The sequence below is a fragment of the Ammodytes marinus genome (assembly GCF_949987685.1).
Source record: "Ammodytes marinus genome assembly, chromosome: 10".
Classification (NCBI taxonomy): domain Eukaryota; kingdom Metazoa; phylum Chordata; class Actinopteri; order Uranoscopiformes; family Ammodytidae; genus Ammodytes; species Ammodytes marinus.
Window position 1 is genome coordinate 19484203 of NC_137214.1, and position 19894 is coordinate 19504096.

The window sequence follows — 19894 nt, forward strand, 5'->3', positions numbered from 1 at the left end:
TAAAATACATTTAATTGGCCGTATGGTTTCTGCCAAGGCTACTTGATTGATCCCTGATCAATTTAAAACTGAATTCTCAAAGCAGGTTTTGTCTCTTCCCATGCGAAGCAGCAGTGTGATTGTTAACTTTTCGCCTATAAATAACACACACACACACACGCGCACGCATGCACGCACACACGCATGCACACACACACACACACGTGTACACACGCACTCAGGCACACTGGTTGTTATAAGTGGAAAATTAGAAAGACACCCGAGGTGCTGAAATAATTGAAGCTGTTTGATGTCTTGTCAAAGATTATTCAGACACACACACACACGCGCGCACGCGCACACGCACACACACACACACACACACACACACACACACACACACACACACACACACACACACACACGCTGTCCCTCACAAACTATGCTTGATAAATCCTTGATGCTGTCCAGTATGTATGTATTATTGTAGCAAAAGTCTTTGGCACATGGGTAGGATTTGTGCACCTGAAGGACTTGTGAACTCGTAGCCCCTATTTTATGTTTACAATGGTAGAAAAAATAATTACGACTTCAAATGTACTGTTATACATATGTGACACATGCAAAATAAATATTTATGACTTATAATTTACTGTGACAAATTTGTGACTTTAGTGTACACATGCAACATTTGCACTTACATGTGTGCTAAAGACTTTTGCTACAATAATACCTATATAGTTCAGGGCACATTGGCATCTAATCAGGCCTGAAAAGGCTCTTGTGTGTCTGTGTCTGTTTGTGTGTGTGTGTTTTACAGGGCTGTTTTATTAGTTTTAACTTAATCTGATAATCAGATTTTTTAACCATGACCCTTTTAAAAAAAAGAGCAACATATAAAAAACACAAACAAACATACATTGTGTTTCCTTCTCTAAAATACCCAACACTTTCATCAGTGTTCCTGTTTTATTTCCCCTAAGCTGGTGAAATATAGTGGCAACATAATGTCCATGAGATTTTTCATGGCGCAGGTGCTTGCCTTTGCCTTTAGGGCATCTGCCACCAGCCATCCTCTATCACCTACGCAATGGGGTCAATTGAAATAGTCAAGTCTTTCCAGAACAACAATATGTTTCAAACATGATTCTTACCTTCCTCAACCCCTACTGTGTCCATCTGTATGGAAAATACAGTAGATAATGAATAACGTTTTTTTTCTGTGTGGACTAAATAAATGTAAGTATGTCATGTGTTGCCATAAGTAAAACACATGCGCAGTGCAATTTGTTTCCTGTCATCTCGATTCTAGGATGTTATGTGTTGATTAAAGTAAACAAAGACCTGGGAGTGCAAGTAGAGACACAGGCATCAGGCATGAGCACACAAGTAGACAATGTTTGTATCTGAATCCACAATCTTAAGGTGAATATCCGGCAATATGGTCATGGTTTCATCTAGGGTTGATGATAACTACTGTGAGACAATCAAATGTGAAACAATCAAAATGTGTCATTTCAACATTTAGTATCTTTCCCCTTAATGTCTCTTTGTGTTCTTGAGGTAGCTTTTAAAGAAATGTTACATAATATTAATGGTATAATAAGGTAAAAAGGTATAATAGATTAATTCTCGAAATGGGGCTATACATCTGGATATGTGTTGTTTTCCCTGGGCAGCATCAATACAATGACCTGTCCGATTTCAATGCTGAAAAGATACATGAACTAAAAAGAAAGATGGGTGGTTGACGTGAACTCAAATCCAAAGTGGAAAAAAATATATTTCTAAAATGCATGTCAAATGACATATAATTATATTGCTTAATATGTGAATAACTCAAAACTGAATATGTCCCTTTTTAATCCATTATTTATTTAGCATTTTATTAACTTTTTTGTGTGGCAGTCCTAAATATTGTCCACCGGTGTGACATCATTTTAAATGTTAATATTTAATTCAGAAATTGTATGACAGATTAGACAAATATGCACAATCCTTATCAATTTGTCCTAATAATATTCCCACATCAAAAGTAACCAATAAAAATTCCCAATCATGTTATTATGCTACTATAAGATGTACACATAGGGACTTTACCCAAACGTCTGCATTATATTCATTATAATTAGTATAAAACCTAATGAAGCTTCATACTATCCTTATATGTGCATAGTGATGATATCATTATTATACTATTCAACACTTTTTACATGAATTTGTGCAGTTAAATGGCTTTTCCACTATAATTCAGTTTGTCACACCACAGGACATTCCGTCACACAATTGGACAACAAAAAGTACCGGTAAGCCCCTGTTTTGTACAAAGTCTCATTTATTATTTCTTTTTCAAAATTAATTAAATTAATTAAAATAAAGTTACAAATTCAAGTTAAAATGTTTTTATTTGAACAATAAAGTCAGAATAAAGAAGAAGAAACTAACGTTCCCATAAAAAAGACTTGGGGGCCACCGTAACATTTAGCAAGATAACATGGACATTTTAATAAAATTGACCTGGCTTATTACTTTTCTTGTTACGTTCAGAAGGAGGAATGGTGTTGAGAAGGCTTTCTTTATAAAGCAAAAGCCAAGAGGGGCAGGGCGAGCCGCAGGGACGGCAAGGCTGGGGCGTGGAAGGCCAACAAGGGAGGTAGCGTGCAGGTGGGCAGGAATCAGAGCGGGCAGGCACTGCAATGTCGCTCTCCTGTGCTGAGAACAGAGGTGGTTGATGGCCAAGGGAACATTCGAATGGAGAAATACCGGTAGCTGCGCTTGACAGGGTGTTGTGGGAATATTCAATCCATGAAAGGTGAGTGCTCTAGGATAAATGATTCCTCCGGGCGACCAGGAACAGGGAGGGGACGGAGCAAACTTGAGAGGGGTTGATGAGAGGACTTATTGCGGGCGCAAAAATGTACATGCGAGTACAAAGGTGCGCGTGTCAGTCTCCATGGTGGGCCACCAGAAGTGACGTTTAGCCAGGGACAGGATGCGGTTGACATCCGGGTGGCAAGCGAAACAAGAATTATGCACCCACTTGAGGACCTTGGAGTGGACTGAGCTTGGCACAAACATGGCTGGATCAGGTTGTTCCCTCTGCGCATCCCTGATCTGCGTCTAAATTTCCCACCTGACTGCCCCTACCACACAGCCATAGGGTAGGATGGTGTCTGGAAGCATGGAGACCTGATCGGAGGAAAAACTGTTGTGACAAGGCATCGGGTTCCTGGAACCGGGGAAATAAGTCAGAATGAAGTTGAATGGGCCAAAGAATGCCCAGTGTGCTTGGCGGGAATTGAGACAATTGGCAGACTGAATAGGCCATGTTCATGTGATCGGTCCACACCATGAAGGGAATTTCTCCCCTCTCCATCGAGTGCCTCCACTCTTCAAGCGCCAACTTGACGGCAGCAATTCCCTGTTTCTGACGTCATAGTTGTGCTCCGCAGGTGACAGATATCTGGAAAAGAAGGCGCAGGGATGAAGCAAGAGATCCTCGGTGAAGTGTTGTGAGAGGACCGCCCCCACCCCGGAGTCTGAAGCGTCTACCTTGACCATGAACTGCAGAGCAGGGTTGAGTTAAGTGAGAATAGGGGCTGAAGTGAACCGCCCCTTCAGCTCAGTGAACGCCGCTTCGTCTTTGGGGGTCCACGAGAAGGGGACAGCCGGAGAAGTGAGTCTAATGAGGGTGGCTGCAACTCAGCTATAATCTCTGACAAACCTTTGATAGAAATGTGCAAAGCCCAAAAAGTGCTGGAGCTGCAATCAGGGTCTAGGTTGAGGCCACTATGCCACTGCCTGGACCTTCTCGGGATCCGTCCTCTCCTGCCCTCGCTCAATGACGTATCCAGGAAATCCAAGGAATCCACATGACACTTGCACTTCAACGCTTGGACGATGAGTTTGTTCTCCAGTCTTTGTAGCAGCTGTTTCACATGCTGGATATGTTCCTCTAGAGAGCAACAGAAGATGAGTATGTCGTCAACAAAAACTGTGCGTAGTGAGAAGTCACGGAGGACACCATTATCCAGAGCCCGGTAGACGGCGAGGGCGTTTGGGGGAGGTTAGGAGGGATAAGGGGCAGGGAGGGAGGTTAGGGGGAGGTTAGAATAGAGGGAGGGAGGTTAGGAGGGAGAGAGTGATGGTTTTGTACCCGTTGATAGAGCCTAAGTCCACTGGTGTGACAGCCATTTCCACCAGTGTGACGCTGATTTCATGTCACACTATAGGACAATGCTGTCACACCAGTGGACGTTTTCAAGATCAAGGACAGTTTGCGGCCTAGCTATATGAGAGACAGTCTTCAATCCTGACTAACAGTGTTAAGGTTTACATTATTTTCAATAGTCTATCAATTTAAATGGATGAAAATGTCCAGATCAATACTTAAATTACGTCACACCAAAGGACTGCAGAATGGATCCCATTTCCAACAGTGCACGGAAATAGCAATGTTACGAAAATATTTGAGACAGACCTCACCTTGTGTGCAGTCCATGTGCTCCAGTGAGGTCTACTGTACTTCCTGGATGAGGAAGGGCCCCTCTTGATAATAGGGTGCCCAAATGAATGCCTAATTTATATCTACAAAATGGCGTCACACCAGATGGACACCAGTTTTGCGGACAAAATGTAATGCGTCATAATAATTGTAAATGGGGACCTTAAGACTTATAACATATAGTTTCATTAAGTTAACACTACTATAACATCTATTCAAACATTTGAATGTATTTAGACCTATTTTTCATTTAATTACGGTAGTTTTAAGATAAGCAACTCTACCCCGGACAGTCACGCCAGTGGACAAATGTCATGTTTAAAACTAAATATTTACATATTTGAATAATAATGCTCAATACTTGCAGATGTATTAGTTCTGGAAGATTAAACTGTATTTAAAAACAGATATTTTAATTAAATATTTTAAATTTGTATTTATAATTGACACCATGAACACAAAAATGGAGCGTCACGTCAACCACCCAGATACAGTAGTAGACACAAAAGATGAAAGCGCCTCAGGGCTAAAAATGAAAAAGAAAAAAAAAGATCATTCTCATTTCAACCTGTCAAACTTTAATCCATTTGTGGGGGTATTGAAAACAACACCTCTGTATATGCACTCATTTATTCAAAGGGATGAAGAGCAAATTGTAACAACACCACTTCAATAAATCCCTTTCCAACCTGATTTAATGCAGTGTTAGGAAGCATCCGCAAACATGCCTCCAGGGTACTTTAGGCGGCTGTGTCCTTTTTCAAAGGAATATACATAAACATACTGCTTAAATGTGTGTGCATAATTTTTTGTAGACTCCCTGGGTCTCCGATCACAAACCCATTCTACTTTAACTGCAGAATTCCGCTTTCAGGATTTACTGTCTGCCATGGGTCCAGCTTTGAGCCCAAGTAAAAATGACCGAATGCACGTCTGTCAGTGGGTGCAGCATGAACATCATAGGCCTCCTGCTTAGCGAGATCACAGATAGAATGCAATATCACATAGTACTAACACACTTGCTATTCAACACCGGGGATTGCATGTGTTTTCTGTGTATGAGTGACTGTGAATGACAGGGATGTAAAGAGTGATTGGACAGGCAGCTCCAAAGCTGGATTTTAAAGACAGAAACTGGTACAACACACTTGCTGTGTGTGTGTGTGTGTGTGTGTGTGTGTGTGTGTGTGTGTGTGTGTGTGTGTGTGTGTGTGTGTGTGTGTGTGTGTGTGTGTGTGTGTGTGTGTGTGTGTGTGTGTGTGTGTGTGTGTGTGTGGAGACACTGATCCGAGGGGGCAATGCTTTTACCAAACTATCCGGCGTGTTGACATTTTGTTAGACTTTATTAACCACTTTTTCGGTAGGCCCCCTATAAAACTAAAACAATATAGACAATGATAAATGATGAAATAATTTAAATTATATATGTGATTCCAAACTTACAGATGTAATACGTTTCCACTTAAATTAAACCAAAAGAATGATAACAGTTACATAGATAATAGGCTAAAAAATTGTAAATAAATATTTTGACCAGAAATCTGGATCTAAATCATACATCCTGTTCTTCCCAATAGTAAACCTTGAACAATGTATTGTTTAATACATTTAAAACAATGTCAAAAAGTAAACCTGTTGTTTATTTTTTTATGAATTAAGTTAGCCTGAAGGTCTATGAATAAGGAGCTCAACCAATGTGTGGTTATTTGTCAATCATGGCTTTTCCTTTCATTGATGAGGTGGTGGACGAGGGAGCCATCATTGTAAACACACTACACTACAAAGAAATCTCAGACCCATATAAAATAAATGTTTGAGCGCTACAGGTTTTCCACATACAGGAGAATATTGCATACATGTATAAATTACTCAGACCATACATTGCGAATAACACATGCCGCAACGGAGTGCTCACAGTCCCTGACTGAGATCAAAGCATTTATCTTTTATTTTTTGCCAGCGTTACATTTCTGTACAACATCAATAAGAGAGGGTGGACTACGACTTGGACTATAAACTATAAACATAATGAGATCAGACCGTACAAGTATCAAGCTGTTTTTTAAAGTGCTTATATAGCCTATAGGCAAATGTACTGTTCTGCAATATATTTTTATTAGGGCTGTCAAGCGATTAAAAAAAAAAAATTAATTACAGGCTCTGTGATTAATTAATCTAAATTAATGGCATACTTATATGACACTTGTATGCCTGTTTATACACACCTGTATAGGTTACTCTCTCTCTCTCTCCCGTCTCTCGTAACTTCTGCTTCTTGCTAAATGACGACTGTCTATCTTCCACACAACAGACAGCGCTGCACTGCCACAGGTGCGGTGTGCATAGCCTATGCCGACTCATTCACCGTCCTACTCATAGCCACAAATATTGAGACACACACACACACACACACACACACACACAAAGGAGGAAAAAAGACAGGCATATGCCAGCTAGGAAGAGTGAGAGGGGGCGGGTGTCCGTTTGTGGGAGACGATCGCAGCTAGCAAACAGAGACACGGAGGAAGATTGAGAGATACTGTTTTGAACCTACATTGTTAATTAGGCACCCACTAAATCAATAATGCACAGACACTGCGGAGAATAACAAAAGACGTATTCCTACCTTCATGCTTATTTGCCCGGAGCAGCCCATAACACATCCATAAAGCCCTGTGCCTCTTTCCCCTGCTTCTTTCTTTACTCTTTAATCCCGTGCGGGCCGTGTCAGCAAGCTACAGGTGCAGCTCCGCTATTGTCTCACCTCTTTTGCACCGGGTCAAAGGGCAATATAGAAGTGCGATTAATCTGCGTTAATTTTTTTAATCGCGTTAATTTTTCTGTGATAATTAATCGAAATTAACGCGTTAATTTGACAGCCCTAATTTTTATAATTCATTTTCACTTGTTGCTACATTAGTTTCTACAGCGATTTGTGGGAACTGAGGTGCACAAAAAAAAACAAATAAATACAACTAAATCATTGCAGTCTCATTATATATTTAAGGACTGGAGGATTTAAGAGCAGTGGAATGTGTTGTAGCGTTTGATCACACCTACCTTCAATCAAACACACACACACACACACACACACACACACACACACACACTGTGAAGGTTCCGCATTGATGTGCGTAATTATTGCACTTGAGCTTCTCCATTGCCTCACTCACTGTTTTACGTCATAGTAATTGTTTGAGTGGATTATGAAATACTAAAATTAATTAATGTGATATCAGCAAACAGAACTCCACACAGAGGACACTCAACATGGAATTTGCTTGATTTTCACAAATGGTTCTGGTAAACGGATAAGCTTTAACCCTTAATGCATTTAACTTTGAACACAATTTAACTTCCTAAATTCGTTGAAAAAATACTATGTGCTATTTTACTTCTCTTGGAACTGATTTCTGTCTTGATAGAGTGGATCATGCTTTAGCTGGGACACTCAGTTTGATGTGCTGCTCAAACAAACTAATCGGTGTAATTTAAAACTTTTGATTAAAACATTCACACATATTATTTCATTATTTAAATACTCAGCTAATCTGCTTCATTGGGACGGTGTGGGTTTGATCAGTTTTGACGGAGATTGCTGATGACACACGCAGACGACTCCACAACTGTAATCAGATTTAAATTAATCATGTTAAAACCTGATCCTGATCAGTAATAATTAAAGCTGTTCTTACTCTGGCATAGGGGAGAATGGGGGAATGTGAGTCTTCGGTTAATGTGAGACACCCCCTGTATCTAGGCAATGGAATACATTTTTGGTCATGTGAGATATATGTTTTCAAGCCCCTCTCATTTCCCCTTGGCCATGAAAGAAAGGACCTCATGGTGATGTTGTAAGCATGTTTTTTTCACAAAAATTTCTTTTTTGCATGTAAAAGTAAATCTTCTTGCTGTCAACTTAATCAATTGTTGTGCCAAAGCAAATTGATTCATGTAGAAAAACTTCTATCATACATGTTGATGAACTACCAACATATGAAACGTGTGAAATTACGTGTGAAACGTGTGAAAATGTGATGATGATAACTGAAGATCAGCCTGATTTGCTGAGAGAGGTAGTTTTTTCTCTCAAACTGTGGCAGTGGGGTAAAGTGAGACAAATGCTGTGGGGTAAAGTGAGACAGTGTCTGTGCCCTCTTTTAATGAATCCATTATATTTGAGGTAGCAAGGAGACTAGTTTGAATAAGACAAAAGACAATGTGGGCTGGAGGTGGGGGTTGATGGTTGAAGGGGTGTCAGCAAGGGCCTGGTTTGGCACGTATGTATGTGGGGGACAGGAGAGTGACCTTTAACACCAATAGACTCTAAGTAATATGTCTTTATTCAATTAATGATCCCAATAAAACAAATGCAGAACAATATTAATCAAAGACTCAAAAGATGGAAAATGACAGCTGGGTCTAGTCCTGTGTTCTGAGTCCCAGGCTGTTCTAGCTGGTTCTGATTGGTCTTTGCTCTGACCCCCAGACACTAGCTGCCTCTAAGGGTCCTGTGTTCTGACCCCCAGACTGTGTTTTAATCTAACTGGTTCTATCTGTCATTTGAATGTTGATTATTGAATATGAATTATATGGTGTATTTGATTAGAGTTACTTTCAAGTGTTTAGAAAATGTTTTTTTTAATTGACCAAACCCCATGATTCTGTTACTCGTCCGTCATTAGTTTTGGAATATTTGGTTTTCAAGCTAGCTGTCAGGATTGTTACTGTTACAAGATTTGTTGTTATGGTAGTTTCAGAGTGGAAAAAGTAAGTGGATCAGTTTACCCCCTTGATTTCTCTGGTCTGTCTCAGTTTACCCCACAGCTGGGGTAAACTGAGACACAAGACAACTTTTTTTAAAACAATCATATTTTCGCTGCCCTTTGTCATGAATATATTCTGCTAATGCCCTTTTCTAGGAAACATCCTGAAGTAATGGGAAATGTGTAAATTTGACTGATAAATCATTTTAGCTCCCTTAGAGGGAAGCAAATGTAAAAAGTGTCTCACATTACCCCGTTCTCCCCTACATCACACTTTTTATGATTATCTTTCTCATTATTATGATGGATTAAGATTTAAAATTTTACAAAGTTGATATTGATAATTGTTGTGCATGGGCACAGTTGACAACGAAACCTACTCTCAAAATGCTGTCAAGAGTTTGTGGTCATCTTCTATTAAAATTATCCTTCCTTGCAAACATCTTGAACTAAATATGGCTCAAATACACTCCTGGCTTTTGTCTTAACGCTCATTACTGCAAAGCTCAATTTAAGGTTTGCTTGCTTTTGACATCATCTCAACTACTTCCCATGAAAAGCTGATTGATCAGGCTTCCAACTGTTTCCAACTGTTGGGCTATTTACGTAGATGTATCTGTTGACACAAAACCTTTTAAAATGAATATGTAAATGTATTTTGGGCGTGGCTTCATATAAGCCTGTACAGGTTTATGCCACATCCATACATGTATTTTAATTATTATTTATTTTTTATCAATTGTATGTGGAAATAAACTAAACTAAACCAAAACCATTAAACATTTTTACCGTCAAAGTGCTTTGGGTAATTCAAACCACTGGAGTTTTCCTTCCTTGTCTAGTGTGACGTAATGTGAGAAAACAAAGCAGAAATAATACATTATCTCCAATCACGGTTCATAGAAGATAATGTATTTTATTCATATTCTCTTTACAATATTGAAAACAAAAAAAATGGAAAGGCAGCATCTTAATAAAATCTCTCACAGAGAAACAACAGGGCAAAACATGGGGAGGCCCACATTGATACAAAAATAAACTTTATGAATGAAATGAATGAAGAAAAAGTAAGTTACATTCAAGTGAAGTCATATTGTGCACAAACGTACTAACTACAACAGCAAAACACAGATACAGACTTAATGCACAACACTATACATATACGTAGATTATAATGTGTTTTTGTTGTACAAAGGACTGAACCAAACTGCAGTCACAGTTAAACCACTGCTGATAGACACAGATTTTACATCAACCCACAGCCTAAAACAACAATGTCAGTTAAATCGTTAACACATTCTCACATTCTTCTGAGTAACTCAAATGGAAATGTTGGCTAGCAGGTCAATTTAGGCCATTATAACAGCTTGGTTAATAACCTTTTGGTTGCAATACAGCACTTTCCCTGATCTTCAAAAGCTTATCTCAAACACTTGCCATAGAATGCTTGGACCAAAACTAAAACAAAGAAATACACTTATGATACATTTATGATGGGACACAGCAAATAAGTTTGATTCAACGCTCACTGAAGTCAATTTTATTCATACATGATATTAAAGATAAAATGCTTATTTCGAGAATCATTTTTACCTAATCACCTTGCTTTTCACTCAACATCGTCTATTGTGAGCTTAATAAAGTTCATGATTTTTTTTAAGCAAGATTTTTTAAATTGGATGTTTAACCATTTAATATGTCATGCATTATGCTGTGGTCCTGTTTATTGGGATTGGAAACCTATGCTTTATGCTTATCTCCGAGTCAGATTTCCCCATTTCCGACGAAGAAAAGCTTTGACAGTGCTTCCATGCCCTAATCAGTCTTCTTTGTTCACACACATACAGTATAGTGCCAGCACACAGCAGCAGCTCATCGAGACTGCAGTGAAAACAGCAGTGACTAAATAGGTAATAATATTTGTGTGGGATTTTAATTAGTCCATCATGATTTGTCAGTTAGGATAATAGGAATAAATAAGAGAAACGTTTTTTTTCCTCCTTTTTTTTCTGTGACTGACAACTAATCCAGCACTGTGTGAATCACCGCGGTGCTGTCTGTCTATCAACACCCACGTCACAAACAGCATACCCTCAAGTCTAGGTTATCTCTGCTGTCTCTGGGAGCGGTAAAATAATCCCCTTGAAATGAGCTTTGATGTTATAAGCGTTTTCTGCATCCCTAACACGTTAACATGGATGAGGTGAACAGTGAACAATGGGTACACATTTGGGTGTGCCCTGTGCTGCACTGTGTGGGAATTTTGTTGTTTTGGTAAACAGCTGGACAATCCCATTGGTCTTTCAGGTCAGATCTTTAAAGTTGGTCTACTTACTTACTTTTTGCTTGAACTGCACAAACCAAATGATTGAGTTTCTGTTTGCTCAGTAAAGTAGTCACTTGCTGACATCTGATGTTATAGCGACAGAAGGTATGAATGGGGAAAAAAAATGAAAATATTACACAAAGACATGCTGCACAGTGGCTGAATTGAAACATCTGTTGAAACACCTGTCTGCATTGCACTTGCTACGACAACTTCTACATACTGCGTGTGGAAATGACACACTTTTTAATCTTTTTATAATGAATTGAAGAGCACGTTGTTGTAGTACGTACACTAAACGATTAGAGCTTAGGTGAACAGCAGATGAAAATAAATGAATTGGCAATAACTAGAACCCATTCTTCAAGCACAGATGTGGAACAATTGCTAGTTCCAGCTTAATTAGCAGCTTAATAATCAGCAAACAAGTAATCATTAGTTGTTGCTCTCAGCTATTTATAAAAAAAAATTGGTGAAGTTTTTTAAATTTTGAATAGTTAATTGAACTTAATTCAAACAGTTGATTTTAGAAAAATGCTGATCAGACTAAACATCAATATACTATGCAATACAACACACACACTTTTTAATATGCTGCAGACTGCGCAACGAGCGCTTGACGAAAACATTGACCAGCATTTCTATCATCTGATGCTTGCATATTCACACCATTTAAAATGGCTGCATAGACACTTCTTTACTGCTTCAAAAGCTACCCCAACTTAAGTGTTCCCTTTATCATCGAGGGCAGCAACACTACAGAGATAAGCTTAATCACAAACACTGATTTCCCCTGCATAGAAAATACAGCAATATAGTTCACGCTATTTAAAACCAGAGAGTTAATGCTTACAGAATGTACAGTAAAATGTTACAGTAATGAGACTATTAACACTCAAAAGTATTTGACTATTGACTATTTCACAACACATATCACTTTGTCCCCCCCCCCCCCTTTTTTTGAGGATCCAGCCCCCTTCATTGTAACAATACCCAACATATAGCCACAGTATAGCTGATTAAAGAGTTCAATGAAAGGTTTATCTTGCATGAAATGTGTCATATTTAATACGTTTCAGATTTGAAATAGTGGGCCAACATAAGACAAACATTAAAGCTGTGTGTTTCTCTGATATTCCTGAAGTTCTTTCATGACCAAATGCATTTCACATGAACACAAACGCACAGCAGAATGTGTACAGATAAACCCTGTTGGCGATTAACATTTCATACCATGCAACAGTCTGCATCAAAGCTCTTTATCAGGATTTCATCAGAAATGAATCAACGTTGTTTCCTGAATGTCACGCTGGCGACTGTCATGGCAACTGTGCTGTCCTCGTGCCTGCAGTGTCATGTTAGACCACATCATACGGTGCATGGTGAACATACTGTTATCCATGTTTGCCAGAGCTGAAATTTATGTTTTTGGAGTGGGCTTGTTAAACAAATGTTTATAGAAGTGAAATGCAGGAGATGCAGTATGCAATTGTCTGTGGATATGTTTTGGCAGCGGATTTATAATACAGTAGATGTTGAAGATTGACAAAGTCTTACATTTTTGTCTTATTTGACTTTGACAGAATACACAGAAAAGTCAGTAATACTGTTGATAAATTCACAACCTTAACAGGTTAACAAGTGCTGTGGGCAGTGTCTCTTTGACAAAGGGATGAACTTCTGATGAACCTCTTCCATGGAGGTACCACAAGAGGCCTGTATTACCCCTGTCTAGTCTGACAAGAAATACGTAACTTTTAAAAAGTCAAACAAATGAAAGCCATCTGAACTACTGTTTCACAGGGTGCTTTCATATACATCAGAGTGTAAAAAAAACTCAGATCTCACCGTGAGAGCTGCTGTTTGAATAGTTTCAAAGAGTCTCATCTGGGAAGTGCCGCACACACAAAGCTGCCTTACAATGGGGTAGTGGAACATGGCATGTTGTTTGCACTGTTCAGGTTCCCCTTTTAAAAAACGAAAAAGTGAACATTCACTGGAAAAAGTCACGTTCACGCAAAACTTCGAACCAGAAACTTGGTCCTACACTAAAACATCACCTCCTCACAGCTCCCGTAATCGCTCTCCGCCATGCTAAAGCCGTCGTAGCTGCGCGGGTTCTGCCCTGCAGCTGGTCTGGTCTGAGGCTGGGCAGTGTTGTTGTTTGGCACTGGAGGAGGCGGGCTGGCCTGCTCGGCGTACGATGGCATGGCAACGCTCAGACGCATGCTGAGTCTCTTGTAGCCCGCCGACACGTTGTCTAGACTGCGCGTGTGCTGGTGGTTGGTGGGGTAGTAGCTGATGGCCGTGTACTCATTAGGGCACTGGGCTCTTGGAAGAGGCAGCCCGTCCGGACCCAGGAAGTCGTCCAGGTTCTGGTTGCTGTAGCAGGGCGGCAAGGGAGCGCGACGGTCACAGCGGTCCAGCGGGAACGGAAAGCCTCCGAATCGAGAGTTCCTACGTGAGTCCATGGTGGAGGTGGAGGTGGAGTAGGTGTCCTCCACGATATCAAACTGGGGGAACTCGCGCACGGCGGGGCGGCCATAGTAGTCAGGGTCTGCTGGATAGACTGAGGAAAAAGAGGGCAGATTTAAAAAAAAAAAATCAGAATCATTCATCCTGAACAATGGTCAATTGACAATTGGGAATTTTGCTAATAGATTATCACATTGTCATTCATAAAGCAAAGATGTTATTATAATATTTCCCGGTTTACAGCTTCTCTCTTCAAACGAGCACCTTTTGAATTGCTAAGATAGAAATTGTCATTAGTTGCAGCATTACGATCATAATAAACAAATGCAAAATAGGGAGAAGAGGGTTGAATTATGCATCGAAATGTACAGGTAATACAAAATGGAAGGTTGATTTTTGACATTTGGATTAAATCCAGACCAATACATTGAGGCCAATACTGATTTTATGTTGGCTGACATATTCTCTTTATCTTTTTCTAATACAAAAAAGGAATTTTTTCAAAAATAATAAGTTGTTTAATCTAAATAATTTATTCCTTTTTGACAACATACGTACGTACTAAGTGGGATATTTTACAGCAAAAAAAAAAAACGTATCAGTGGTCTCTGGAGGGGAAACTATGCTTTACTATTATCTCAATTTTATATTTGGCACTCATTTATTGTACCACCAACATAATCCTAGCCTGGTCCTACCAGACCATCGTACTTCATTGTATTTGTACAGAAGGTCTGGAATCGCTCAATTGACAAACGTAAACTCACTTGAAGGCAGGTTTCTGTTGAAGTTTAAAACTATTGGATCAGCCCAGAGCAACTCTGGATCTGCCAACCAATCGCATAACGCATGGTCGTGACGTATGTCATGCGCCGGCTTCTGACTACTGTACAACTGAAACTGCTGCACGTCATTGTTCTCAGCCACTCTCTCTGTTCGCTGATTGGACCGGTAAAAGAGACAATCCGCTAATATACCGTGGACCCAGACTGACTACTGAAGGGAAATGAAAATTGAGCGGAAGTAGGTAGGCGGGCTGTGCCAGGCTAACATAATCCCCCATGTCCACTATGCTAATATCTGATGGCATATTGGGCTGGCCAATTTATTGGTCTAACTCTAATGTTGATGATTAGATTCAAAACGCAACCTCGTAATCTACTTGCAAAACAAAAATATACAACAAAGTCATCTGCATTATGTTGCCTGTTTAGAGACTCAACAGTGTGATAAGTTACCACTTAAGCTCTCAGAATCAACAAACAACTACGTAATCAACAACTATTGTCACTGGAAATGAATACTTAAAATCACTGGTATGGCTGTTGCTGTGCGGGGTATGCAGGACCGATTTGCGTGAGAAAAAAGCTTTCACTATTTGCATATTAAATCCTGCACTGCAGACTGGAAGTGGTGTGGATTTGATTAGAGGGGAGATGTCTTATGCAAGCTCAAATTCCAAGTCACCACATGTTAAGCTGATAACTGACTTGGAATACTTTTAATGACTGCAAGAGTCAAATGAATTCCTTTCTCTTGAATCAACAGAATTAAAATCAAACTAGAAATCCCGCGGAGATTTGGAAAGTACGGGCCGCCCCCGCGCGAATCGGGGAAGGAAAAAAATCACGGCCGACCCCCGCGGTCCCAGAGGCTTTACTGTAGACCGACGCGCGTTACGGCCAACGTGTTATTAAGGCCCGCCCCTGCGTAAACGTTTTAGTCAAGGGCGGCCATTTTTTCCAAGCTACCCTACTAATATTTTTCGGAGACGTGCGTCATAGTCCCCCGGGGCTTCGTGAGACATTTGGCGTTGATAGAGTAACACTTAAAAAAGTTGTGGATAAAACCCTGTTTTTCAGTTTATGCTAATTAGCCGAAAGTATTTCCAGGTTGACTGTTATGGTCCGAGAGGCTTTTTTGTAGAGCGCCCTAAAATACACCAGTGTGAGAAATTTCAAGTCAATCAGACTTACGGTGTGCGGGGCGTGGCCTCTCAAACTTTCTTCAGTCAGGGATTAAGAACAGCGCCCCCTAGCGGAAATTAAAAAAAAATTCCTCGGAGCGAAATGGTAGAGCACCATGAGCTGTACATGTGTAATCAATTTCAAGTCAATCGGAGTCGGGTGACTTTTGTGGCGCCCCCTATGGGTTAATCGCGATAAGCTTCGAGGGACATGCTACCACATGACTTCTGCACACACCCAGCAAGTTTGATGATGATAGGACCTATGGTTAAGGAGTTATGGCCAATTTGTGGATAGGCCCCGCCCCTGTGGCGCCCCCTACGGGTTAATCGCGATAAGCTTCAAGGGACATGCTACCACATGACTTCTGCACATACCCAGCAAGTTTGATGCTGATAGGACCTATGGTTAAGGAGTTATGGCCAACGTGTTATTAAGCCCCGCCCATTTGTGGCGCCCCCTATGGGTTAATCTCGATAAGCTTAGAAGGACATGCTACCACATGACTTCTGCACATACCCAGCAAGTTTGATGATGATAGGACCTATGGTTAAGGAGTTAGGGCCAACGTGATATTATGCCCCGCCCATTTGTGGCGCCCCCTATGGGTTAATCGCGATAAGCTTCGATGGGACATGCTACCACATGACTTCTGCACATACCCAGCAAGTTTGATGATGATAGGACCTATGGTTAAGGAGTTATGGCCAACGTGTTATTAAGCCCCGCCCATTTGTGGCGCCCCCTATGGGTTGATCTCGATAAGCTTCGATGGACATGCAACCACATGACTTCTGCACATACCCAGCAAGTTTGATGATGATAGGACCTACGGTTAAGGAGTTATGGCCAACGTGTTATTAAGCCCCGCCCATTTGTGGCGCCCCCTTTGGGTTAATCTCGATATGCTTTGATGGACATGCTACCACATGACGTCTGCACATACCCAGCAAGTTTCATGATGATAGGACCTACGGTTAAGGAGTTATGGCCAACGTGTTATTATGCCCCGCCCCTGCGTAAACGTTTTGGTCAATGGCGGCCATGTTTTTCAAGTTGTACTACTAATCTTTTACGGGTATGTTTATTGTAGTCCCCCGGGGCTTCACGAGAAATTTGGTGTTGATACAGTGAAATTGCAGACAGTTGTGGATAACACGCTGTTTTTCAGTTTATGCTAATTAGCGGGAAATATTCCCAGAAGACTTTTTATGGTCCCAGAGGCTTTTTTGTAGAGCACCCTAGCATACACCTGTGTGAGAAATTTCAAGTCAATCGGAGTTACGGCGTGCGGGGCGTGGCCTCTCAAAGTTCTTTCAGTCGGGACTTCATTACAGCGCCCCCTAGCGGAAATTCAAAAAACTGTATAATAGCACACCCTGTGGGGCGGGGACGCACGTTGTGCGACATGAGTTCTGCACATACCCAGCAAGTTTGATGATGATAGGACCTATGGTTAAGGAGTTATGGCCAACGTGTTATTAAGCCCCGCCCATTTGTGGCGCCCCCTTTGGGTTAATCTCGATAAGCTTCGATGGTCATGCTACCACATGACTTCTGCACATACCCAGCAAGTTTCATGATGATAGGACCTATGGTTAAGGAGTTAGGGCCAACGTGTTATTAAGCCCCGCCCATTGGTGGCGCCCCCTATGGGTTGATCTCGATAAGCTTCGATGGACATGCAACCACATGACTTCTGCACATACCCAGCAAGCTTGATGATGATAGGACCTACGGTTAAGGAGTTATGGCCAACGTGTTATTAAGCCCCGCCCATTTGTGGCGCCCCCTTTGGGTTAATCTCGATATGCTTCGATGGACATGCTACCACATGACTTCTGCACATACCCAGCAAGTTTCATGATGATAGGACCTATGGTTAAGGAGTTATGGCCAACGTGTTATTATGCCCCGCCCCTGCGTAAACGTTTTGGTCAATGGCGGCCATGTTTTTCAAGTTGTCCTACTAATCTTTTACGGGTATGTTTATTGTAGTCCCCCGGGGCTTCACGAGAAATTTGGTGTTGATACAGTCAAATTTCCGAAAGTTGTGGATAACACGCTGTTTTTCAGTTTATGCTAATTAGCCGAAAATATTCCCAGAACACTTTTTATGGTCCAAGAGGCTTTTTTGTAGAGCACCCTAACATACACCTGTGTGAGAAATTTCAAGTCAATCGGAGTTACGGTGTGCGGGGCGTGGCCTCTCAAAGTTCTTTCAGTCGGGACTTCATTACAGCGCCCCCTAGCGGAATTCGGAAAAACTGTATAATAGCACACCCCGGGGGGTGGGGACGCACGTTGTGCGAAATTTTGGCATGTCTGCGTGTAACAGTGTGGGAGGAGAAGCAGCTAGAAATTTGGGGGAGAATAAGAAGTCAGAAGAAGAATAAGTATGGTGGAGAGTAATAATTACGGGCCCTCAATGCTTGAGTGCCCGTACTTAATAACATTAAGACAATTCAAGGGCAGCCTTGATGATAAGCTCCTCTGGTGTTGTGTTCATCACTGTGTGTGCTCATGACACTTAATCCTTAAATATTTCTTGAGAAACTAATCTCAATTTAAGTCCCCAACCTTGAAATACGTACTTGATGACAAAGTTACACCCAGTAGACTTTTTTGAAATCCCCTTTCAAGTGGCAGTTGAAGAGTGAGAGGCGGCAGTGGCGAAGTGGGTAGGGAGATCACCTCTGGAGTGCAGGGTCGGAGGTTCGATTCCCCGCCTACCCGCCACATGTCGAAGTGTCCCTGGGCAAGACACTGAACCCCAAATTGCTCCCGATGGTTCAGAAAGCGCCTTGCATGGCAGCTACTGCCATCAGTGTTTGAGTGTGTGTATAAAATGTGAATATGTCAATGTCAAGCGCTTTGGAAGCACATTGTGAAGCGCCTTGTGACCCTGGTCTGTGAAGGGCGCTATATAAATAACGCTTACTTACTTACTTACTAGTTGTTTCTTCTGACTTTGATTGTGGAGGACAAAGCTCGGTTCCCACTTCAGTGGTTTTCCCTTTTAGAGAATTTTCTGTACACCAAATATATTGTGTGTACTACAAATGATATAGTCGGTGTACAGAAAATGTTGTAGTTCCATAAATGGTCTAAATCAATGTAGTGTACACATGCTGTTGTCACACATCTGCCTGTGTTCATAAGCATAATCATTTCAAAGTGTCTCTGACTCCCTGTTTTGCTTTGTAATTTAGGGCTGACAAGATTGAACAATGTGTTGATAGGCATAACACTCAGCAGCAACTATTTTGATGATCGACTCATACATAGTGAGTTATGTTTTTGTTATTTTTTAAACAAAAATGCCCAACGTTGGGTTGTTCTTGCATCTTTAATGCTATGATTAGCTTCATCCCCAAAATCTCAAACTAACAAGGCATAACACAGTCGGAAAAGATAAATAAGACATGCATTAAAAAAGCCTCCTGCTGAGTTATTTACAGGGAAGGAGAGAAATAATCTGAGAGGCTGATGTTGGAGGAACAGAGAAAAATCTCAAAAGTAAAAGATGGAGGGGTTCATGTTGAAGGGAGGAGGGACTAACGGACAAAATATTTAGGAAAGAAAGAAGCAGGGACGGTTTCAAGAGTAGAGAAAAAGGTAGCGGAGGAGATAGAGGGTTTGAAAGAGAGAGAGAGAGTTCAAAGAACAGATAGGTAGAGAGGTAAAGGATAGAGCTGTACAGAAAAGATAAGAGGAAAGGAGAGAGACAATGTGAAATATAGAGAACAATCTTTGTTCTATTATGCCTAACTGGATGAAAAAGCACCCAGCATCTTTAGACTTAATAGATTTTAGACTTAATCAAAGGGACTCAGCTCGGACTTAAAATCATTATTCCCACACTTCAAACTGATCT

The 19894-nt window shown here is 40.9% G+C and overlaps 1 protein-coding gene across 1 annotated transcript in view; it reads right to left on the minus strand.

Moving 5' to 3' along the window:
* Positions 1 to 10139: 10139 nt before the first annotated feature.
* Positions 10140 to 19894, minus strand: part of fat2 (FAT atypical cadherin 2) — a 94071-nt gene continuing 84316 nt past the window's right edge. Inside the window, exon 29 of the mRNA XM_080035040.1 lies at positions 10140 to 14144. Coding sequence (XP_079891166.1) covers positions 13624 to 14144 — 521 coding nt within the window. The 3' untranslated portion in view covers positions 10140 to 13623. The remainder of the gene's footprint in view (positions 14145 to 19894) is intronic.